At 38.5% G+C, this 26,742-nt stretch overlaps 1 protein-coding gene across 12 annotated transcripts in view; it reads right to left on the reverse strand.

Moving 5' to 3' along the window:
* EHBP1 (EH domain binding protein 1) overlaps nucleotides 1-26,742 on the reverse strand; it is a 225,715-nt gene that overhangs the window by 147,526 nt on the left and 51,447 nt on the right. For all 12 annotated transcript variants that reach the window (XM_082048521.1, XM_082048525.1, XM_082048524.1 and 9 more), the window contains one exon: nucleotides 23,684-23,737. In XM_082048521.1, the coding sequence (XP_081904647.1) occupies nucleotides 23,684-23,737 (54 nt within the window). The remainder of the gene's footprint in view (nucleotides 1-23,683; nucleotides 23,738-26,742) is intronic.

A 26,742-nucleotide genomic window follows, 5' to 3' on the forward strand; every position in this document is an offset into this window, starting at 1 on the left:
TGCTAAACTGAGGAAATGTGGACTTGATGATCAAGTAGTGAGGTGGACTGTGAACTGGCTGAAGGAAAGAAGCCAGGGAGTTGTGGTCAATGTGACTGAGTCTAGTTTGAAGCCTGTATCTAGTTGAGTCCCTCAAGGGCCACTACTGGGACCAGTATTATTCAATATATTCATCAACAACTTAGATGAGGGAAGAGAGTGCACTGTCACCAACTTTGCTGATGACACCAAACTGGGAGGAGTGGCTGACACGCCAGAAGACTGTGATGCCATCCAACGAGACCTGGACAGGCTGGAGAGTTGGGCAGGGAAAAATTTAATGAAATATAGCAAGGGAAAGTGTAGAGTCTTGCATCTAGGCAAGAACAACCCCAGGTTCCAGTATAAGTTGGAGAATGAGCTGTTAGAGAGCAGTGTATGGGAAAGGCACCTGGGAGTCCTGGTGGACAGCAGAATGACCATGAGCCAGGACTGTGCCCTTGTGGCCAGGAAGGCCAATGGTACCTGGGGTGTATTAGAAGAGGGGTTGTCAGTAGGTCCAGAGAGGTTCTCCTCTCTCTCTACTCTGCCCTGGTGAGACTGCATTTGGAATATATTGTGTCCAGTTGTGGCCCCTCAGTTCCAGAAGGACAGGGAACTGCTGGAGAGAGTCCAGTGCAGGGCAACAAAGATGATTAAGGGAGTGGAGCATCTCCCTTATGAGGAAAGGCTGAGGGAGCTGGGTCTCTTTAGCTTAGAGAAAAAGAGACTGAGGGGTGACCTCATTAAAGTTTATAAATATGTAAAGGGTGAGTGTCACAAGGATGGAGTCAGGCTCTTCTCAGTGACAACCAATGATAAGGGGCAATGGGTACAAACTGGAACGCAGGAGGTTCCACGTAAATATGAGATGAAACTTCTTCACAGTGAGGGTGACAGAACACTGGAACAGGTTGCCCAGAGGGGTTGTGAAGTCTCCTTCTCTGGAGACATTAAAAACCTGTCTGGACACCTTCCTGTGTAACCTCATCTAGGTGTTCCTGCTCTGGCAGGGGGATTGGACTAGATGATCTTTCAAGGTTCCTTCCACGCCCTAACATTCTGTGATCTTTCCATTTTGCATTCCAAGTTCTAAATTTGCTTAGACTCTCTTGGTGTCGCACCAAGACAAAGACCCAAAATCACTGACATTAAAAAGGTGGGTTTAAAATAATACCTCAAGCTCAGCAGCAAATATTTAACACAAGTGCAATATGCTATTAAGAACAGTCATTGAAAGGTCTGTAGCTCTGTACATCAGGTGGTGCTTAATTCCAAGCCTTCTCCTGAGGAAACAAATTCTGTGCAGGAAGACATACAATACAGACCCCTGAATTAACTCCGGTTATTTAAACAAACTCACAAACATAAACGCATTATTCATCTCCTTTGTAATCTCCAACAAGGAAGTGAGTTTGAGGTAACAGTCATTAAAGAAGAAACAAGGTCAAAAGATTAACTGCTCCACTGACTTTTATACTTTAATTCACCTTTCCAAAAAATATTCTATTTTACAATGGCATGTAACATTGCCTAGACTTAATTATCTAGCATAGATAAAACCTGTTTCGTAAAACACCAGTCTGTCATCAAACAGCTGTTATTATTGGAGGATAACTTCCATAGAGTGAATGCACAATATTAAATGAAATAAAATTTGCAAGGCTTATGATACAGAGAAGCTTTTAATGATGTCAAGGGAAGATATTATGACTCTTATGTTGTATTTTTTCTGTACTGAAAGTTGGACCTCAACTTGAAAAGAACAGAATGAATGAATGTATGGTCTGTAGCGCCTGATGGCTGCATGCTGAGCAGTGATGCTCACAAAGCAGTCGTTCTTCTTGTCAGAACCAGAGCCCTTGGGTGAAATTATTTATCATATTGATCATACCTTAGGTTTAGGCTAAAAGGCCACTTCAAAAAAACCCAGCATGATGTTACTTAAAGTGAACATCTCAGTTGTTACGGGAACAATGTATCTATCTCTATCATTAATGATTGTGATTTTTTATTCTCTTCCCTCTTATTCACAATTTCACTTTAACCACATGCCAAAACAACAAAAATACATAATCCCAAGAGGATATAACATAGTTGGAAAAGGCCCCCAAACTACAGAGAAATTATTGGACCTCCAGGTGCTCCTCCTTTTCTATGTCCCAGTTATGACCCTGGAGGACACGTTTCATAACTCTTACAGCTCTGTGTTTGTGATCCCAATCACACAATTCACGCTGAAAGAGTTGACTCTTCAAGAAAGTGTCTTCATACAAACATACAGTTCTCCTGCCCATGCCACCTTATTGCTATTTCTTTTATCCAAATCTGCAGTTCACTATCAGGGACAAAAAACTCAGCGAGACAACTTTAATATGCAAACCTACTCCAAGCTGTTATCTAAGAGCAGTGTGGTTTGCAAGTGCTGGTTCCTGCATGCAGTACTCCCCACTATACAGCAAAGGCGTGCGACTTGAATCTGACATACGCGGGAAGAAGCAGGGGGCAAAGGGGAGGTATATAACCAGGGCAAAAGGGACGTAGCTGAAAATTAAGATCTGTGTGAAGCTAGAACAGGGGCATGCTCACGCATGTAAGACATCTCAGCTGTCACACCCTATGCACACACAAAAAAGTGAGAATAATGTATAGTGCAGGTGTAGTCACTTATTTTATATATATGCATTTATAAAGAACATAATCTATATTTTAGCAGCAAGGACAAATGCAAAGTGTTCCAAATGCAGCTCTGCAATAAACGTAAATGTCAACTTTTTAAAAGCCCATCCATCTCTCCCTCCAAATTTGTTTAAATCAGGGAAACAGCTACATGGATTTCTTCTAACTTTGCACTTTAAGTAAAATTCACCTCAAGGCTGACAGGCATAAAAAAAAGTCCAGTGGGTGATTTTTCTTTTAAAGCTGCAATAGCCTGAAAACAGGAGGTTGTAATGAAGCTGCCCTGTCAACCATAACCACACTGTCACTAGAGCAACACAATGATATTGCCTGTGCAAAGAAGCAATGCATTTAACATTTTCTCCACTGTGTATTATCTATTAGCTGAGTTTGTCACAGAGATATGTGGCAGTTCCCCGTAATACTTAACGAATATGTGGCAAGGCATACAAGAACCCATGCATGTCTGCTTCAGCACAGGTTTGTCGTCTTATATTTTGGCAAACAACTTAAAAAAATTCCTCCCTTCTCTTATCTCAGGCTTCTGTTAAATGATGTTACTATCAAGAAATAGAAGTTGTCCCAGGCAAACATCTCAGATCTCCCCATTGCTATTCACTATTACTAATGCACATTACATGTTCGGTTTTCCCTTGCTGCTTCTATGAAAAAGCTCTTGTCAGAAACAGATTTCATTTTTTTCTGTGTATGCACAAATTAGTTATGGATGATTAACAAAGCATTCATTCTTTTATTTGCTTTGGCTGAGACTTGATCTGTGTTACATTTATGTGAGGGAAGCACTTCATTTTATGTTGATTAAATATGAAACACTGTACTGCTGATAAAAAGAGTTGTGTTCAAGGCTGCATATTATACTGACAAAAGATGTGTGTTCTTGAGCTAACATTTTCTTAAACAAGTTTTTCCAGATTTTTAATGGCAAAAAATTTGCTACACCATTTTTTTTTCTTCTTCTCACCAACTATGGGGTAGTAAGAGCTTTACGTCCCAAAGCAATATGTTGCAGCCATAACAAACAGCAATAGTTATATTGTATATTTAACATAATTAAAAAAAAAAATCAAATTCTGGCCCACAATTTTATTTCTTTAGACATAAATTGCGTAATAAAATTTAACCAAAAAAAGACTGAAAAACTAAGTAGGACAGGGAAAAATCATAATTACAAGATTCTTCCTCTATTAAATTAAAAATATAATGAAAATGAACATGTATTGGAGAAGTCTTATGGAAACTTATAGCCAGTTGTAAAAGAGCTTGTCCCTGATCTAGTGTTACTAACTCCAGCTATCACAGGGTAACACATGCGTAAACGCTTGCCTATAAGGCCCATAAATCCTCCATGTCCATTAAACACAGTGATATAGTGACAACAAGAAGGATGCACTTTGGTTCAGGAAAGTATTCATGTGCACGTCTGACTTCAAGCATATGATCTACGTGTAATTAAATCAAGTTAAAGAAAGCCGTGCGATTAAGCACCTTGTTAAATCTGGGAACATACTATTAGCCCTTATAAAACAGGAGATTCTATCTCGGGGTTTACAGCACATGAAAACAAACGTGCACACACACGCACGTGCAGAGTATTATCCATACTTTTGCAAGAGGGGATTTATTTTTAGTGGAGCTATATAGCAGCAAGTGCAGCTCTTACTCAGGTTAGGAGGAGGTCTGGCCACAATGACTCCTAAGCCACAAATCTCACCCAGGCAATGTGGTCTCACTCTTTTCTACAATTCCAACAACAACTGATGGTATCACACCTTAATAAAACCTTCACTAACATCTCGGTGACACAAAAGTAAGTCTATTAAGTGTCTTTCTTAAACACCACCAAAACCGAAGTGTGAATTTACAGTTTTCATCTTCCTATCAAGGAAAGAGAGTCCTACAATCACATGAGGCAGGAAACAACCCAAACCAAGGGATATTTGATGCAAGTTGGCTTTAGAAAGGATGGCCAGTGCTCCACACAGAAGAAGGTGATTTCTTGGGGCACCCCTGAAATACCACAGCACTGCATGAGAGGAGAATATGGAAAGCTTGTTTTGATTCAAGCAGGCTACCACGTGGTCTCTGCTCCTCATAGATGGACATGGTCATTAGCTGGCAGCTGCCTGAAGCAGCCAAGACCCATCTGGAGGAAGGTCCCCCCAGCAGTGACACACTGCAGGTAGGGCAAGATGGGGCTAGCACAGGCAACCATGCTCATCTGGAGCAGCTGCGCTGCAGTGCAACGTGTGAGATCCCACAGGGCACAAGAAGCACGAGGGCTCCCAGAAACATCAATTTCTCCTCATCTCGCTCATCCAGAGCAGAGCCACCAGATAACTCCTACGTGATGCTGCAGCCGATCAGGTAGTGACTCCTAACTCATGTCCTACCTGCATCCCGCTTTTCTAGCCACATGCTCCTGCCTCGCACTAGCTCTGCACTTTGCTGGCTCTTCTTTCATAAGCCAGTTCCTCTCACTAAACCAGCAGAAAACTCACCCAGGAAAACAAACAAAGAACAAAAAAAACCAGCAAAACAAACAAAACCAAAGAAAACCAAAATACTTCTTTTTTTAAAGCCAACCCCACAAGAAAAAAAACCAAAATGAAACAACAACAAAACAAAACCACACAAACCAACAGCACCAAATGTTTTCAGGAGATGAATGACCACTGCAAAGGCCAGGTGAGCACTGTGGTTGATGCACTAAAGCAGCAGCAGCACGAAGCAGGGAGCAGAGAGGATGGAGCAAGAAACCACCCATTTTGACAGCAGCAAACTGAGAATAGCTCAGTCATCACACCCGGTTGCATTTTTCAAGCTGCCCAGTATTGTACAGAGATTTATGCTTCCCATCCCAGTCTACGTGTATTCAACTTCTCGTCCTTGCTGACAGAGAATGGTTGAAGTGAAAGATTTTTATAAGGATCCTCCAAAAAAGGTTTTTTTTTTCTTTGCTTCAGGTCACATAAGAACACACAAAAGGACAAAGCGATAAATGCTCACAAGCACTTTCTTGTCTTTTATTTCCACTCTCTGGAATGAGGCCAGAGATATCTAAGTAGTGCACTCTGTTCTCTTCCACTCCCTCTCAGAAATCATGGACTATTTTCTCCTCTGCAGCCAATTTCCTCCTTCTCTGTCTGGGCCCAAGCTTCAGCTACTACAAAACAATGTTCCCCTGTTCATCTCCCAGGCCTGTTCTCCATGTATCTACACCAGGCTCCCTGAACCCTCCCATATCTTTAAGGCTTTACGTTTACAGATCCAGGATGAAAACCTGTTCTCTCTGCGCCAGTTCTAGGAAAATTCCACTCTCTCCCCATTTTGCATATGAACACAGCTGCACTCATGTCTTAAGGTTCAGCCACTCCACAATACTAATGGGCTGCCACTCGGAGGTTATTAGTATTTTTTAGCCTTACTCAAATATACTTGGCACAATTGTACAGCTGTTTCCAAAAATACAGAAATATATCATTGCACAGAGTCTCCCTAATCGAAACCTGAAACTTGAAATTGGGCATTGGCAAGTCAAACAGCAAGTATGTCCCATATCATACAGCTTCCCATTTATTTATAATGTCTATATATGTATAATTATTAGACTTGCACAAATTATAATTCACAAAAATAAGTGTTACAAAATAAATACCATTTTCAAATAATCAGTTTCTACATATTCTTTTAAAATATGTTATTCTCCATGTTCCAGCTACATCAGGAACATTTTTTGAGTGTTATGGGCACGAGTACTGTCAATATTTCTAAAGCTCCCATAGAAACAAGTTCACATGTGAATAAAAAGAAAAGATGTTGCTAATAGTTTATTTATTAATATATCATGTTGCCATCAAAAACAAATACAATAATAAATTAATAAATACAATGGATCCCTAATGAAAGTGTTGGGTTTTTTTCCCACTTTGTGGCCGAGAAGTTAACCTAACTTACAGAACTGAAAAAATTGTCAGCGTTCATTAACTTAATATTTGATCCATCTATATCTACAAATATTCCACAATAAAAGGAAATAAATGATAATTAAAAACCCAAAAAGCAAGCAAACAAAAAAAACCCACAAAAAACCTCAAACAAAACTCACACAGACTTAATCTCATAATCAGTGTAACATTAAAACACTTATGAGACGTCTGCAATAATCAATATTCAGAAAGTAGTGCTTCAGTCCCAGGTAGTCAGCAATAGCACTCGTATAATATTACAGGGAGCCTGATGTTTTGGCCAAACAAGAGCATGAAAAAATGAAACTAAAAGGCATATTGTACATGTGACTTACAGGTCTTGGATTATTACCTCTAAGCTTATTAAGAGTAAAAGCTGTCAGTCGGACCACCCCAAGACCAGGGAGGAAAACTAAGATTACTCAGCAGTAAGAAGCATAAAAAGGAGACGTGTATTCTCAGAACGGGTGAAAGCAGAGAGTGAACCACAGACCTGCTTCAGCTACCTCGAGCAGTAATTGGCTCACAGGAGTGACTACCACGTTAAGGCATTATCATTATCTAGCTCACATAACTGGAAATTCATGCTCTCTGTTCTTTAAATTGGCTTAACCAGCAGCATCTGCAGCACTTTAATTAATTACAGCAATTGACATACCTTAAAAGTAGATGCACAGATCTGAAATGATAATGCCCTGTGAGTAATAATTGTGAGCCAGCATTAATCCAGATCTAGCCGAAACAAAACCAAGGGTATGCTGTTGTGCCTCAACTGCACAGAAAACAAGCTTCAATGTGGTAATTATTATTGTCTGTCCAGGTTCACCAGCAAATACTATAATTCTGTGTGACACTTTACATTCAAGTAGCTCAGGCATGCAGAAGCTCACAACAAAAATCTGCTCGGGCTTGATGTTAAGTCAAAATTCGGTCGGGGACTTAAACTTGGGTTTCCTTGGAAAGATAAACTCAGAGTTAGAACCATAACAGAGACTGATTACCACTATTTATTTTTAGTACACTCCTTATAAAGAAATATAGAAGTCAGATACCACAGTAAGCTCAGAACAAAGTTTTCTTGACAGCCATTAGCTTCGCTTCAGGAAAAAATCCACAGGCACTATACACAAACGTATACTTTTTTCTTCTCGTATCTGCAGCTCTAAAATGCAGTAGAATTACTTCTTAAAAAAATCAGACACAATAATTCAAAAAACCCCTTTTGTTCCTTTTATAAACAGCAATTTGAAATCTTTACTTAGAAGAAAATCAGTTCTAAAAGCTTGACAGTGAAATCCATGTACAAATCCTGGACACATTTAAAAGCTGTTCTGTAAGAGACTTCTTCATACCATTTCCAGACAGAACACAAAACAACACTATCAAGATTTGTTGTGACTTGCTTCTGTACAATTTCTGGTTTAAAAACAGATTTTACATTTAATTACCACTATGCTGCAAAACAGGACACAAGAAGCTTAATGAAGTGTCTCATATGTCATAGAAGTTTAAACAAACACACACTTTAAAAGCTCAGTGTTACAAAGTTGATCAAATCTGATCCTCAAATTCATACATAATTCAGGGTCAAAATACCTGGTATAGAGGCTATTATCAAACCAAATCTGAACTCCCCATTTATAAAACACAAGTTTTATCTTTCACAGTAGTGCGAAAGAATGAAACACAACTTTATTGATTCTAGTAAACATGTGGTGGATTTGAACACATTTTCAACCAAAAAAACCCCACCACAGTCATAGACTCATGTAGGGAATGAATGGTTTTAAGTTGCAAAAACTTTAACCACGTAATACAAACGGACGCTACAGCACAAAATGTACCATTTTTCTGAAAGCACAACTGTTTTCAGTGTAAAACACAGAACTAACAAGGAGGCAAAACATCAGCAAGGAAGTGACTGCAAGCCCGAACAGCTAAAATACCAAGGCTGATGCAGCAGCAAAACCCAGAAATAGTGACCTGATATAGCAACTCACACCACAGGCTGTTGGATGAAAAAAACACCTTTTCTAAAGCAGCAAAACTCCAGTGACTGTGATTATACATTCTGTGTGTTTGGGCTGGGCAGACAGTGGTGAAGCCTCACTGGTATGTATATTTTCAAGACATGAATATCTGTGCTGAGGTATACTCTGATAACATGTTTATCTAGGATGCATAGAAAACAACTGCATGCACAAATAAACAGCTGCACACTCAATATAATCACGTTAATCTCCTGAGTATCCACTTATAAATATTAATCTAGAAACTACAAGTGCTAAGGCACCAGCCTGCAAGGGAAAAAGGCCACAGTGCAGGAAAAATATAAAATAAAATAATAATTCTTATCTAAGCCTGATACTTATTCCACACAGACACTCATTTCTGATGGAGAGGGATCACAAGCACACAATACCAGTTATTTGTTGACTAAATACCATCACAAAATGCTACGATATAAAGGTTGGAAGGATTAACACAAAAGGTCCCTGTCTAAGACAAATGTCTCCTTCATAGTTCAGTTCACAGCCATCATGACTGCTCAGTCAGCCCTACGATTCCAAAACGCGGGGTATATACCTGCTAACCAAACACGCCAAAGCCTTCCAAAATCTCTTGTTGATACTGGCATATTTTTAGAGGAGATTTTAATTACCACCAGGCTAAAAGAGACTTTTTAAACACAGGAAGATCACCAACTCCTTTCCGCTTGAAATCACAGCGCCTTCAGAAACTTCTACAGAGGAATTATGAATTTGCCAGGTTGGCAGGGTTTACACTCTGCTTCTTCCCTTCTTCAGTCTCTCACCTTTCCCAAGGAAAAAATGCAAGACTTGCAACAAAACTCCCTATTTTAAAGTATTTTGTATTTACAAATGCCTTATACAATTTAATTGCACATTTTGATAGAGACCAATTTTAAAAATAAACACAGAGAAATTAATTTATTAGCATGCACTAAAACATATTGAGTTTTGCTGTAACAATAAAACTACATGGTGATTTTCAAACAAGCCACAAATAGTAGGGGGATAAAAAAGGGCAATTCATATTTCTAAATATATCTTTGGAATTAAATATTATTCTCTCATTATTATGCTGTTTCACACATCCCTACATTTCAGAAACTGTCTGGGCTGTGTTTATCTTCTCCTAATTCCATTTTCTCAAGGTACTGGAGCTTTCACTTTCAGTAACAGGCTACAGCGTGAAATACTAAGATTTCTAAAGGAGAAAGGGCTGAATTTTAGTGCAGAATATTCTATCCTTACTGGGATGGCAATTTTTCTACTCCCTCTACTGGCATACTTTAAAAGCAAGGAAAGACAAACCTGAAGGGTGTTACAGCTTGTAAAACATAATGAGAAAATATTTTTTGTAACCTCAAAACAATCATTTGCACAACTTGGCAAAACATTAATCTCAAAACCTGGGGATTTTTAAACCTTCAGCAATTTTTTGGACAATTTCTTCATTGTAAAAATTAACTGAGTACCTCAAAATAAACATCCCAGACCACTTTGTGTTAGAACTACAATCAAGCGGTCCCATCACCTGTCACTGCTCAGATCAAAACAGATCACTCCATAAAACATACTATCTGGCTAGTAAAAGACCCTAAGAGCGATCTATGGAATATAACTCTACACGATTACGATGGGTATACAGAAATGAGCAAAAACATCCTGAGCTTAATGAGTTGCTACTTAAATGCTAGACAGTGCTCTGTGAACCATTTTATATTAAAATTGGATAGTTCTAAACATCACACATACAAGAAGTATTGTTTGACACAGTGCCATTTTGATGATAAATTGCAATCTACAGCTCAAATAATTCTACCCAGGGATTAACATTTCAGAGGCTGAGCCAGAGATTATGTGTGGATCTTGAATTTCATCATCTCCCTTTGGCACAATAGCTTATTCTTCCTTTTTTCATCTATTCTCTTATGAAGGGTCAGGAAAGCTTAGCCTTGCTGTTTCATTCATTTCACCTCTACATTAACCAGATACCTTGCAGTCTTTAGTTCTTATGTGTTATTCCATTACAAATTCTACAGCTACACTGCACTATGCTATGGCTAATGAGGCATGTACCAAATCAAAGGGTGCCATCAAGTGGTCGTAGCACACTACCAGCATTATGCAAAGTTCGTGTTCTGCCCAAGGTTTCACCAGGACACACTATACAGGGGGGATTAAACTCTGCCATAATTTTAAAGCCTGGGAGAAATTCAGATGCTGAGAGATGGCAGTGCCACACGATTTCATTTCCTCTCTTCTAAATTCTAAGGCTCAGCCTTCCAGCCAGCATCACCACACAAGAGACATAGCCATCTCTCACCATATGGGTCAGCAGGTCCAAGGACTCTTTTGGCCGTTGCATGCTCCACTACTCATCACTGTGCACCAGAGACCAAGAATAGTCTTAATAACCTCTGAAAAGCCTCCCAGCCAGCACTGGGACAAGCAGGGTGCTGCACAGTGGGGGTTTCACAGAATAAAGCCAATGACTTGTGCCACCACAGTTTCAAACCAAATTGAGTTACAGATTAGTTGTTGATCTATACTCATACTGAACTTGAAGATGACGTGAGAGCTCTTCCCTGCAATGATAGTGATCAGCATCTTCAGCATTACTCACCAATTTGAAGTAAAGATGACTTGACAGATCGTTCTTTGACACAAGCATTCAATTTGACAAACAATTGGCCTTTGCAGATGAAATACTCCATAGTCACCACCCATTTCATATTTAACCATTTTCTTCTAATCTATTTACTATCAGTTCTAAATCACAGCCCATTACTCCAATTTACCATCGCCTGGCAGGTAAAAACCAATCAACCAAAACCAAACCAAACATCACTTTCCAGTGCACTGAGGCAGATTTTTCAAAGAAAGAGTGGTGCCTTTCTAACAACTGTGGCAACTTTGCTACTGTAGGAAAAAAGGTTTTGCACATGCCAGGGGACACAGAATGGTTTTGCTTGGTGGGGAGGGAATGAGATAAGACTGCAGATTATCCAGTTGTGTCTCATCAGTTCATGGCCATCCACACTATGACTCCCAGAAACTCAGCTGTCACTTAATGTAACACCTTCCAGTTTGTACTTGCAAAGAAAATATCAGGAAAATATCTTCACTTCTGAAAGGGTTTGGCTTCAAAGTATAAAGCTGAACAGCCACGACCATATCTGCACAATCGCTGATTCTTTAAGGATGTAACTTCAACCATATTTTTCCTGTGTTAGTGACAAAAGAAATGTCCGTGCTCAAGAAATGTTCAAGGCAAATGAAGTCCAAATTCTTTTGAAACTGTTCCCACCTGCCCAAAAACTAGCAATGTTCGCACATCTGGTCTGTCTACACAACCTGTTGCCAGCTCAGGCAACCAGTTGTAATTTGGGATGTCTACCACAGCTGCTCTGAGGAAACACACAGTTACAACGCGCATCTGTGAAGACCAGTAATGAATCTTCATCAGCTGCAAAGCAACACTTGTGTGTGGTGGACCAAAGACAACTGGAATTTGCAACGCAGAAAGAAGTCAGCCCTTATAATTGCACATGTTCTCCCTCACAGCCGACTTCATGCTTCCCCATCTTACACTTGCTCACTTTAATAGGTCAGCCAAACTCCCAGTTCTGCAATACGGACCCTTCACAGGAGACCTTACACAAACTTCCAAAGACTGAACAAGAGGCAGGGAAAAATACTGAATTTAGAAGTTACCAACTGAAAAGACACTAAGCTACTTCCCAAAGTATTGCACAATATATTTAAGAGTTACAGAAACCAAAAGCAAAAACAAACAAAAAAGCTTGGTTTCCATGAAGCAGCTGTTTCATCTGAAAGGGAGACCACAGAGAAAGGATGGAGAAGTAGGTGATAAAGTAGGCAGCATTAGAGCCAGAACTATTTCATTAAGGCCAGGTGAAGACCCCAATTGTTCCACAGATTTCTAATATCCTTTGAGATAATACCCTTCCTCAACAGCACCCATACTAGTTATTTATGCAGTCTATTCATTTTATACTGCAAATCCTCCCTAATAAATGTGTTTCTTTGGTTATAATATATAATTAAAGTTATATAATATGAATTATAACTAATTATGGGGAAGATTTATATAGATGACTCACGGAACAACAAGCACATAAACTTCATACTAATTCTTCGCTGACAGATTTTTAGGGTCATTTTCCAAATATTCCCTTTTGTCCTTTTATTGACAAATATATAGACAAAATCCTCCCCAACTCATCCCACTCCTTCCTGTGACTGCTCCTGGAAGCAAATACCCTCTGTCATTCAGGGCTTTGGCACTTACTCGAGGTTCTATGAGAGCGTTTCCCTCACTCTTATTCCATTTTCTCATCCTCTCTGCTTCTGTTTTTCCTGCTGCCCATATTATTCAACCATACAGTCTCCCTCAGTCTTACCTTTCTGTTGCAGACAACAGTGTTTATTCAACAACACGAGCTATTTCTTTGGTCTCGTGCTTTTCGTTTTCAGGGAAAGATACATTAAAGGACAGAAAGTACCCAATGGATGGGTTGGGAAAAAAAGCCAGTTATGCAGGGGTAATGAAGAAAGGTAAAAAGGTCTAAGATTTTGTCAGAGACAGATTTCGATGGCAGTTAATTTCTGCATTCTTGTATTCTTTTCCAACTTTATTTAGCCCTTAAAAGTGGAAAGCACTGACAAATCTCTCATTCTAAGTAACTTCTCACTCTTCATCACAAAAAAAATGCTAATTAATTTCCATTTCAGGGATCTACTTTACAGACAAAATTAAGAGATAATTCTTCACGTAATTTTCAGTGTTACTTCTGGTTTGGTAAATATTGTATGTATTCTGTGATTTTTGTGCTGCCCCTTCCTGCAACTGGTGGCTGTTTTGAAAAGGTTTTTTTGCCTCAGGGAGCAAAGCTGTAGAGAGTTTCCCACATGTTATTCCTTGCTCAGCAAAAGCGCTCTTATAGTATAAATCATTAAAACTATGTGCAAAAACTGAGAGCCTTTAAAGAAAATCTCTGCAAACTAATAAGTTTGTTTGTTTATAGCAGGAAAAGCCCTCAGAGCCAGACCTGGTACTTTTCCTATTTTGGGCAGTGTACCACAGGATATTAAAATGAACTTCTAGAGCCTGGCAACCCTGATGCTCAGCCTGCCATTCTGCCAACCTGCTACACTCCCAGTAAGGACAGTCCTGTTTGTTCTCAGCTCTGGTCTACAGAAAACACACCAGAAGCAGAAATATTACCATTTAACAGCACAATGTAACACACAACTGTATCATCTTCAGCCTTTAAATTCATCCTATTTGGTATATTATTACATTTTATTTTTCAAGCCACTGGAACATGTAAGAAACACTGCTTAAGTACAGACCACTGTGCTCAGAATAACAATCACTGAGCTCAGACTTGCAACTTCGTATGGGTCACAAATTTGGTAGAAATTCAGTTTAAGCTTATTTTTATTCTAGTACGTAGAACCACAGAAGATACTGAACAGCTACAAGATGTCATTTTATGGCACTTTATTCAATGCCATTTTATTCACAGCCTAGTCCCAGGTTGCCATCGCACCTAAGCTAAACCAGAAAAAGTTCATTTATGCTGCCTGTCAAAATTCAAGAAGCAATTTGGCCCAGATATAGATAATGCAAAACAATGAGAAAGTAGAAACTTCACATGAAAAAAACCAATATGATGGTGCAGTATCAATTCAGAATGAAGACTATGCTGCGAGGGGAAAAAAAAACGAATGAAATAGCATCAATTAAGTTATAGAGGTCAATTAATTTCCATTATATTACACTCTATTAAGACAGCTAACAACCAAAGATAAGAGGCTAAAGGCAATAATACTCAGTGCTATTACACTGCCAGATGGTTTCTCTAATAATGAAGGTTTTCAGGAAGCCAGAACTCTTATTTTTCTGTCAGCTGGCTACTGTTCTGCTGGTGGCCACTATTTTTAAATAATATGCTCCGAGTTAAATTACAACTGCTTGCATGTACAATCCTATCCAGTTACTTATGCAGAGCTACGTTTTACACTATAATAGATATTTTAATTCTTATTTTGACACGTATTTCCATACCTTGAGCACATGCAATTGCAAGGTATTATCTCAAATCAACCAACATATTCAACTGGAATTCCAGATTATCTGCCTTTGAAGGTGATTTATGTCAATAATATTTTTCATTAAATGTTTTGCCATTTTTTCAATTTTCCACACTGAATATTTTGTACTACATGGCTGCAACATATGCTGTTTTAACACTGTATGGCTCCCGGGTCAAAAATTAGATTTATCCACCATAATGTTGCCCCAGACAGTGGCATTTTACATAATGATATTCTGAACCACATCGAGAGCAAATACACACCCGTGACTATATGTAAATGTAAAAACAGACTTTGACACATAAAGCCAGAAAACAGTGGCAAGCTGAACAAGCCTAAAAGCAAACACTTTTCTATTAAAAAGCAAGTTGCTCAGCTCAGCTTACACATAGAGTATTATTAGAATCCCACTGTAAAACAATTACCAGGACACTCTTCTGTATTTCATGTCTGAAAGAGAAACGACCTCATGCAGACTCTGTCTCTCGTGTGTGCTGGCAAGTATATTTTACTGCTGATTTTCTATGAATAAACATATGCTAAGAGTGGCTGAACCACACTGCTGGTTTTAAACATGCCTAATGTAGTATTAGGGGTTGGTTTCCAAAGCTGTTTGCCTGGTTTATCAGCTTCCTCCCTCCAGCGGGCACAGGATACCACTGACAGCAACTCCAATCAGCTGTCTTGCACAGTACATTCATAGAAGTCTTCTAGTGAGAAACAACCCTCCCCAAAACCTAAACAAAATGGTTCTGGGAATTTAGAAAACAGTTGTACTTTACTATTGTGACTCAGTAATAACCATATAAATTATATGTCAAACTTGTTCCATTGTAAATGTTGCAGCGCACTGCACGTACTGAGCTTACAAATCTGGAGCCTGATGCCTAACGCTCAGTCTCCTCCTGTCTCCATCTTCCTTTTGCAACACCATCTCATGCAATTCTAGCATAAATGTCAGAAAATAAGACATCTCCTTTTGTAGAAAATTTTCAAATGAAATGCTGTAATATAGTTTTCAAAAACCCCATATCACCTGCCAAATGATATTTAATACAGATCCACTTGGTGCAGTTATTAACACAGCATCAGAAACAACAGTATTGAAAGGATAGTCTGGGCACTGCATTTCATTTGGGAGATAAAGATCAAATAACAAAAGAAAATTTTCATAACTGTTTTTGAAAAAAAAAAAAAAGTAGAGAAGAGTTGCATGGACTTACATTTCATACTCTATTTTACTGATTCAAGATAAACAAGGTATTAAGAGTGTAAAAAGTTAATTATATATTAAAAGTACTTTCAGCAATTAATCTAAAATTCTCATTTAGATAAGTTTTTTGTCATCTCACAGCTCTGGTTTAATAGATTATTACATATTAATGATAAAAAGGATTAGTCATGGCTCTAATTTCAGGTGATCTGGGCAGAGTCTTGTTTTGGTCAGACGTAAAACGTCCATTGCAGACTGTACAGTACTGTGGCACCAGTGACGAGCAGGCTTTGCGTGGGGACACGGCGCTTGTGCAGGTCAGAACAGAAAGGAATTGCCAGAGCTGTTTGGAAAAAGTTTACATGGCAATTGCCCTCACGATGCCGATCCCAAACCTGGCCCACCAAACATCTCCATGTACGGTGCCATACGGGGGGGGACAAACTCATCCCCCCACCCCCCTCTGTCATGCCTTGCTCACCCCTAACACACTAATTACAGGTACTAATTTACTTGTCCTATGGTGTTTGGTGTAAAATTTCTCCACAGAACTCAAGTGTGCAACCTGCTTCCATTATGTCCTGTAATTTTCAGAGAAGGTGCCTCATCTAAGGGTGTTTAGTGACCCCTGTGTGGTTGGTATGAACAGACAGGAGACTCACCCGCTCCCAGACATCCCAAAACAGGGTCCTTTGCTCTGTGCACAGGCTGCTCTCCTACTCCTTACCAGAGCCGAGACCTTGGCTCTCATCACATTCTACTTTTAGTTAAAATGGCACAGAAATGCCATTGTGGTGTACACAAGAAACAGTGGGGTGTTAGTGAAAAAAGCACAGGATCAGGCCTCCTAGAAAGATGCCCTACCCTGTCTCCAGGGCAACCACTCAAGACAAAGATTTCCACAAGTTTTGCTCCAAAAACCTAATCTTGGAGATTTCTCAACTAGAACAAAGCGCTAAATATTCAATGCAAGCAAAAACTAAGAGTAAAACAAGTTCTCTGATTCTCTATTACATTTAAAGCAGAGCAAGAATGAGATGGCTGACAAAGCAGCATTTAATTCCTAGCTATATCTAGACCAGAATACCCAGCCTAATTTACACAGACAGACAGTCACAGTTCACGTAATCACATACAGCAGAATATGACAGGGGAATTAAAGGACCAGGAAAGCATGTCTGAACTATGAGCTTCCTATTCTAAATGTATTAAATGCAGACATGTAATTCAGAAAAGGCTAACCTGGCTGGTTCTTATTTTAAGCCAAAAATTTATTTCAAGCAGAAAATACAAAACGAATGATAGAGCTTTTTTTATTACTTTTTCTTAAATAAAGTGAATAGCCAATGTAAACTTAAGCTCCCACATATTACAAAGATGCTTCAGAAGAAACAGCCAAGATCTTGTAATAAATTCTGTTATAGCAACTGATGAGCAAATAAGAAATCACCTTATTCCATAAACCAGTCTTCCTTCCCAGATTCTTTCTCCAAATGGCGTTGACTCAAAATTTCAATTCACTAAGCTATGCTGGGATTTGCCTCCCAACATTTATTTCCAGATACTGGTGGGAAGATTTACCATCTAGACGAGGACTTTTACTCTGATGTAAAGCAAAACTTGCTCTTGAGAAGTTAGTGTCGCAGCACTGCTGTAGTAGAAGCAAGTTGAACAACCAGCATAAAAGTCTGATTTTAACAAAATTATGGGCTAATTACTGTTAAGAATCAAATGAGCTGTTATTTCTTGAAAAGCCTCATTTGGAAAACAACACATGTAGAGCTGTATCTGATGAAAAATTAACTTTTGCTAATACCTCATTTTATTGTATCATATTTAAAATCGGTCACCTTTAAGCCTAGAAACAAATTCATTTCTATATCCCATCCACCTGCCCTCTTTTTCCCCTTTACTTTCACATTATCACCTTTGTTTGTGGTGTCATACCTAAAAACAACAAATGGGCATTTCAGAAGAGAGAAATAATCTCTCCAAACCTGTGAGCGATAGAACATGCTTTAGGGCATTCAAAATGAGAAATAATCCTAAGCAACCATGACACAGAATTTCTAGGGAGGGGACACAAAAAACAGAGATACACAAAAACAAACACCACCACCCACAATGCACTTGTACCATTAAAATGAAATTGTATTATGTAACATGTTCTGTAACTTTTTCTGATGTTTGTTTCATTTTGAGGCTTTGCCCACATTTGGGTGGAGACCAGTTCAGAACTCTTTTTGGGTTAGGGTTCCTGAAGTTACACAACAGCAACAGACAAAAGGAAAGGACAGAACTCGTTTTTCAGCTTAAACTTGTTATTCTTTATAACTGATTGCTGTAGGCTAGTTTAAACAGCAAACACTGAACTCCTTTTTTTCTCAGTTCAGCAGCTTCGTTGGACATATTTTCCTGGAGAAACCACTGAGAATACTCTTACTGGTTAAGGTATAAAAAAAAATGACTGGAAGCATGGATATGACCCACAGAAGGATCTACACCTGACAATAAATCAATGTCAATCTTGAAAGGCTAGCTTGGTTTTCTTCACCATTCATTAACATTCAAAAACACACTATTAGAAAACAGTGGTATAAAAAGGGACACAAAAATATTTTAGAAAATTTTCTAGAAAGGATCTCAATAAAAGAACACCCTGGAAACTCAGGGCAAAGCTTCAGCAGGCAGACCTGAGCGCTGCTGGAACCTGATAGCAACAGGTAGCACAAGCAGAGGAGGATGCTGAACACCCAGTCCCACGAATGAGTCCTTAGAAGGAGAATGCTAATGATGTGCTAATGCAACCAAGGGAAATGAAATCCCATGTGTAACCATTATTGCATTATTGTGGTTGAGTAGTCAAAGGCTAGGAGAGAGCCTCCAGCCACACAGAAAGCAGAATCTGTTCTCCACAGCTGTAATTCATAAGACAAAAAAATGGCCTTAACCTGTACCAAAAGAAATCTAGGCCAGAACAATTCTAAACAGCAAGGGCAATGGAACATTGGAACAGGCTGCCTGGAGACACTGCAGGGACCCCACCTTAAAAAGTTTTTAAAAACTGTTTAGGCAAGCGTTTGCCTGGAATGATGCTGCCTTGAAGCAACAGGCCAGGCAAGGTGAGGCTGCCTCCAGCCCCAGCCTAGATAAATCTATGAGCAAACCTTCAGAAACAGGTGGGGCATTTTTCTCCTTTCATCTGTCAAATTAGTAGGTCTGGGATGTCCTCTTCTGTAGTTAGCAAAGACCATGTTTGCTGCCACATCAAAACAGGAACATGGTTAGTATCAGGTATACAGCGATGATCACCAACGGCTTGATCACATCAATGCTACTGAAAGGGGCTCACTCGCCACAATTCTGGGCCCTGTGAATAACCTGTGTACAGAGGGGAAACACAAAGCACAGAAGGGAAGATGGAGAAGCCTACTATGAACCTCGGAATATATAGCTACATCATTCATTAGCTATTAGAGATACAAATATGGGCTCAAAAAAAAAAAAAATCTACAAAAAGCTGGAAAACCTCTTTCATAGACCAAATCTTTTACCCTCTGAAAACATCCTTTGATTTTTTTTTTGTTTCATTTAAGAATGTAGAAGGTAGCCGTCTACAAAGCTGTCGAACAGGCAAATGTGATGGTTCATTCTCAATGAATGTTTTTATGTGCTTTTCCATGCTTTGAGCATGCCAGGAAGCAAAATGACATTTTTCTATTGCTTCAGCTACCTTTATCTTAAACAAAGTCCTTGTACATAAAGTGAGTGAAAGCTTCAACATATTTGGATCAACTTAAACCTCCACTCTTCCCTCCTGTCCCTTTCTTCTTCCATTAGCCAGACAATCTGCAGAGATGAAGAAATAGAGCCCAAACTTCAGGTCAGCTGAACTCTCCTTAGAGAAGTGGTCTTCATTTCAAGTGACCAAAACTCATCTGCTGCCCCACTCCTGGCACCCCTGAGGGGACACTCAACTGTCCCTGCACAGGCCACTTAAAACTATTTCACCACTAAAAGACAAAGATGTATTTAGAAACATGCACTGTTATTTTGCTTAAATGGGAGAGCATGGAAACCCAACAGAAAGTTTGATGGAGGTATTTATATAGTTTGTGAGTTTTGCCTGGTACCTATAGAGTCTCTTGCCATGAAGAAGCTCTTTGTTGTACACCAGAAACCCTGAGAAATAAATTCATAAGAGCAATCAGAAGTTAACACTGAAAAAATTAACACTGGAAGTTGGATCTCAGACAGTGAAAGGAACCAAGTGTGGAAACAGCACATGTACAAATTACCCATAGTAGCAATAAGAGAGAAAAATCACTTTCTAGAGGAAGTGGCTTATATTGTTAAATGGAAAGCAACTAGTCCTTGTTCTCTAAACTGAAGAGGCAAAACAAACTAATGCCAATCCATAAGATTTTGAAAGCCTGTTACCTCTCCAGAGATTAGTAAGTCTTACTCTTAGCTATTAATTTCTTGCTCTTCAATATGCTACAGCAAATCTGGACATCTGATATTATTATTATTATTAAGAAGAATAAAAAAACCAAGACAACTTCAAGAAATGCCTCATGAAGAAAAAAACAGATAACTAAATACACAGAGTCTGGTTAAAGATAAAATTAGAGACAAGCAAGCTTGTAGCAAATATACAAAAACCATGTCTGTGAATGAGATAAAGGCATGGAAGAAGCTTAGGGAATATTAGTACCAACATTTAAATATTAAGAAACTGTGATATGATCACATTATTTATGGATTATACATACAGTAGATGACAAAGGTTCACTTACTAGAATACAAATAGAGTGGCTAAGACATTAAATATACACTCAGAAAAAAAAATCCTATAATAACCAAGGTGATGGATCACAATGTACCTGTATTTGAAGGATTAAAAAACAAAAACAAAAATCCACAACCAAACAAAAAACCCGGCATACAATATATACACAAAAAAATCTCGCTTCACTTTCATTTACAGCACGGTCATCTTGCACAAATCACATCACCGAAATGCTACTTAAAAATTCCCCTGAAAGTCTAGAGTAATCTTGTTTTGAATTCAGTAACGTCTACCAACAAAGGTGTCAAACTTCAGCTGAATATCTCTGTTAGTTGATCCATACTCAGCCATACTGAAGCACTAAAAAAATATTTTGGAGATTAACATTTAATAGTAATATTAAAAAAGCTCAAAAATGTTTTTTGAGCAAAGTGTAGATTTCTTCATAATGGAAGAACACCCATAAACTTTTCAGGCTTCGGTATTCTGTGTTCTGAATGTGGCAAACCAAGGAGGAAGGGAAACCCTGCAGCCTCTGAGGGTAGAGAACATACCTGGACAAAAAGGACTGTGAATGTCCCTGCGCTCATGACCTGTCCTTGTCAGGTTCAATGACAAATATGTTCCTTTAAATCCAGGAAAACCATATGTTAAGCCTGAAAGTGTTAAATGTCAGCAGTTTAGGGAGCGAGGAGGTCAACCTCCTGTCTCCTCAGCTCCCAGATTTTTAACACACAGCTGTTTCATGCTCTAAAATGTCAATCAGTGTCTGTTACTTGCTCCAACAGCTGAACATATATCTAACCACCACTAAGTGGAGCTGTTACTCTTGGAAAAGAGTTTCTCCATATCTTCAAGCATATTTGCAGATCAGCTATTTTGGCAGTATCTACAGCTTTCTGCAGTGCTTGATTAAAAAAATAAATAAATAAAAAAGGAAGAGATTGAAAACAACTAGCTTTATAGCTGAATTAGCTCTCAATATTTTTTGCAGTAAAGCTATTTACTAAATTTATTGTTCTGAGGATATTTTTTTTTATATCCTCTAATCCAAGGATAAACATCTGGGAAATAGTCATTGGTGCGTAGTTCTTGTGGGACAAAGCTAATGGCATAACTGAGGTTGCAAAGGGTAGGTTTTCATACAACAAAAGATTATCACTGATACATATTGGAACCATCTCCATCTACTCCAGGGTCCACACTTTGGGTCTCAGCAACTGAAGCAACCTCCCACCCCTTCAAGTGTTACTACAGTGCGGAGAAGATTTGAGGCAGAGTGAGAACAGTGTGCAGCAGAGGTACCAAGGTACCGCCACCATCTCTATATATCACACAGTGACACGTGACAAAGAGCAATATGCTATAAAACAGGCCATGAAGTCGACAGGCGCTCACTATAAACTTCTGAAAAAAAAAACTTCTGCAACGTCACAGGAAACCCAACTATACCCAGAGGAGTCGGCTGAGAAATACACTGACATTATTTCATCCCAAGGAACTTGTACCATGACAATTGGTGATAGAGACTTCCCTGATTAAAATAAACTAAGTGAGAAAGAAAAGGAAACTCCAGGAAACAGTAACTAAACTGTGTTTTGTGTTCATAGGTCTCAAACAAAAATAGAAACTTGACATTTAAAAACAAAAGCATAAATTAAGCACTTTGCTTTCAGCCCTTTTAAATGTTAAGTCACTGGTCATCAGAATAAACCTTAACTTTGGACACCCAAATCACTTCTGATACCAACAAGAAAAAACAAGCTTTCCTATGCAAAAAACAGTAACATGCAAATTCCACACCTTAGTGCCATGTGACATTACTATGACTCAGGAGACAAGCAATTTTTTGGTTGTTGTTTAAGCAACATAAATAAAAATTACATCATGTTACTGAGAAACAGTTCAGAATGAAACCATATTAATGAGACACAAACACACACACTGCTTTGATGCCACAGTCCCACATTTTAAAAAGGAGTTTCCTTGAAGAAGTTAAAGCAGCTGCCCCATTTTTGAGCCCAGGCAGCCCCAGAGTGGGAAATGCAGCCCAATGCAGAGAAGGGAGTAGAAAAAAGCATTTCATGAAGCACTTGCTCTATGCAATGTTAAACCCTGCTGTTTGGCACTGTGTGTTGTTTGTACAGTCCCCAGGAACACGGCTCTCCTCGAAGTTCTAGGAGCTCCTGACTCAGAGGAGCCAGAGATTTGCAGGATCCACCTTTTGGGTTTTCCCTGGGTGCCCAGGAGGGTTCTTGCCCACAAAAAGAGTGATAATGGGATCTCAGGGAGCAGAGGGCACACCATGACTCACCCTTCGCTTAGATGACCATGGCTGGTCCCACCTCTCCACCTTGCCTCACTATCCTCACCTAAAAAGCACAGGTGCTAAAACTGTGCTCTTCGTTCAAAAGGAGCATTCAAAACTGGGAAGGGAGGGCTGCTGCTTGGGATGTAGAGATGTCATAACCCAGCTCCAACTTGTTTACTCCCCCGCTCATAGAAAAATAATGTGTCATAACCCATAAAACAATGAGTCATAACCCAGCTCTAACTCGTTTACCCTACTGCTCATAGCAAAATAATGCAAGGAAGACTGATACTTACAGTGAAAAAATTTAAGCAGTGTAGTATAGTACTCCCCTCTCCTGTATTTTAATTGTAACTTAACAATAGGTATTTGAACAAGCCTTTATTACTATGGAGCAAAGCTTTACTGCGATTCAGCAGCTCAGATTTTACTGAATCCTTTTTCAACATTTTGACACCCTTTTCTATTTTAAATTATTAAGTCTTACACAGACATATGTATATATATAAAAAAAATAACATTCCAGCTTACATTCTCTATGACAAATGTCCATTCTTTGTCTTCAAACTCTTCAGCATGGGGATCCTAGAAAAACAAACCAGAGAACTTAAGTCTAATAAATAATCCAGGGTATATGAAATTTTAACTCAGTCAAGATTTGTATGTACTCATAGAAATATTTTTTTACCCACTGAAGATGACAGAGGGAAATATTAATAATTTACCTAGGATGCAGGCTTCAATGGATGAGCAAGTTGGGGTAAAACTGCCAGTGAGGATATAAAGACTTCTACAGGTGCAAACTTGAGGTTGATTCCAATAAAGGCCAGTAATTCTACTTCCTTTCATCCAGAGCAAAAAGATAGATCTCTCTTTAATTCTTATATTCCACCTCCTGAATAAACGCAACGAATCTACACCTGCTCCCACCTACAGCAGGCATCACCCCACCTCCTCATGCCTGGGCTCCACCAGTGCCAGCAGAGATCTGAAATCATGGCTCCCGCGCAGCACCTCATTTCACTACAAATTTCTTAAATACTTGTCCCTACTTTGCAACATTTCTATTGCATCACACATGAGGATCAGAAAACTTTTTCACCAATGGGAAGAGAAATAATAAGGAAGTTTCCCATTTAATGAGCTTTCTTTCAATCTGGTGGTGTGGTCTGTGTTGTATGAAATTAAGATAACAGTGGAAAAATTAAGTCATCCCCTACAGGCCTCTATCAAGGATACTACTTAAAAACAAAACAAAACACAACTTTAAAAAGTCACCACATTAAGTTATCATCCAATCCTAGTTCTGAACAATTGTAACAAAATAACTTCTACTCCTCTTGGAAAACAGCTTCTCACATTAAGAGCATGTGTCTTCAGACTTTTTTTTTTTGGACATGAGGCCTCATTGTACTATACCTCAATTTTATCCTATTATTTCAAGCTACAGGAAACCACTCAATTATTCCTTTGCCTCTGACATTTTCATGCTATAGACAGTTGTTGATAAATGTCGCTTTCCCCTAAACAGCATTTACCTTCATCATATATGAGACCTCTCAGCACTTTCAGAGTTTTCTTGCTATTATTTGGATCCTGCCCATGATACTACACTGAGCTCTGCACCAACTCCATCTCACTGCTGCGAATTAACAAAATGGATTGAGATATTTTGGTTCTACTTTGTTTACTTCCATTAGGACCATCTTTTTTTTTTCTTTCCAGAATGCTACAAGCCTCACATTCAACCTTTTCAACTCAGCTTATCCTTGCTTTAACCGTCCTTGTTTCACTTAGTTTTGCCTTGAAGTCAGACACACAGCGAGCAGAGGTACTGCATCACGATGGTCTTAATAGTTCTCATCAAATACACAAAATAAAGAATTTTGCAAGTAATAAACCTACAACATAAAGAACCAGTGAAAAATAATTTTTTTTTTTCCTTTTCCAACACACAAAAACTTGGAAAGAGTGCTTTTAAATAAACCTCCTCTTTGAATGAACTATGATAACATACTGAAGAGGACATCATCCCATCTCCTCCAGTCCAGCCCTTCCTCTAAAATCCTGTAAAACAGTGTTGTCCTTGCAGAATGAGTCTTGCTGGGCACTAATACACATCATACCACTGGCACCATCATTAGCTATATATTTAACAACTACAACGCCAGGTGTCATATGCAATATGCATTTTTAAATGCATTACTCCAACAATGGGACGTAGTTTCAATGAAAAAAAATATAAGATGTTACGAGAAACTTATGTCCACACTGATGATTCGATATATGAATACCTTTTTTAGACTTCTTTTAATATCAGAATAATTTAAACACTGCAAAGGAGTGTAAAAAGCATACTATACCATTAACCACAAGGATAGAAGAGCAAATAGACACATACAAAATTACACTGAGGTATCCCTGTGTTCCCATTAATGTACTTGTAAATATCAGATTATGTCATTATCTATCCATCACATTCAGCAGGTTTGTGGAATTCTGCATTATGTAAATAAAGTGCATAATACCTGCTGGTTTGCTGTACCCCATATAAATTCCAAAGATATCATTTTCTGTAATCCAGCTATTAAATACTTATTTTCAAGAGTTAACCTGGGGCAATTACCTTTTTGTTTAATTGCTTCCTTTGATACAGCATAAAATGACATAATGAGATTTAATGGGATCATTAATCACTTTATGTTTTAATCAGCTACTCCATAATAAGTGACTAAACTCTTAAATATTTCATCCTGCTCCATTTTTTTCATAACTCCCCCAAAAGCTATTAGGGCAAGCTTGTAGGTAAAACTGCTTGTAAAGTCTGGGCCGATTATTTTATCCTATTTAAGGAACAAAATAATCATTACTTTGTCCATTCAAGGCAATAATCAATAAAGATAAACAAAGCTCTTCTATCAATGGTAATAAAGCTGGTTCATACCTCTGAAGGCTACAGAATTAGGTACTCCGAGTATTTCTGACAACCTCATAGAGCAAAATAATACTGTATAATGAAAAGACTTAATGGTCAACATTTTTGCATGCACTTGGAAGGAAGTTGTGATCACTTCTGAAAAATAAATGCAAGTGTATTACCCCCCATACTCCCTACCAACTACGCAGAATAAAAAATAAAAATTAAAAGCTTCAAGGACTTTTCTAATGAACAGCCTTATCAAAAGTTTGGAGAGTATGAAATATGCTAAGATATGGACACTAAGATATGTACATGCAAGATATTTCCAATTTAAAAACAAATCCATGTATATGTAATTTTTTAAAGCCACATTTCTTGTTAGTCTTAGAATGCCACTAGAAACAGAAAACCCTGAGTAAAGCTTATACACATAAGCCTCAGCATTTAATTGCAACAGACAGGTAAGTGGCTTCACTCTTCTCACTAAAATGATTTTATTAGAAGCCCAGGGAGCAGCATGCATAGTCCTATTTCTAGCTAATTTACAACTTTGTTATGTGGTCAGTATTAACTGAGACTTGTATAGTTACTGTTACAACACAGTTTCTATTGCAACCATTGTTTCACCCTTTGTGTTAACATTTCCATGTGTGGTCTTGATAAAAAGTGC

This window comes from Streptopelia decaocto (genome assembly GCF_964273445.1).
Source record: "Streptopelia decaocto genome assembly, chromosome: 3".
Lineage (NCBI taxonomy): Eukaryota > Metazoa > Chordata > Aves > Columbiformes > Columbidae > Streptopelia > Streptopelia decaocto.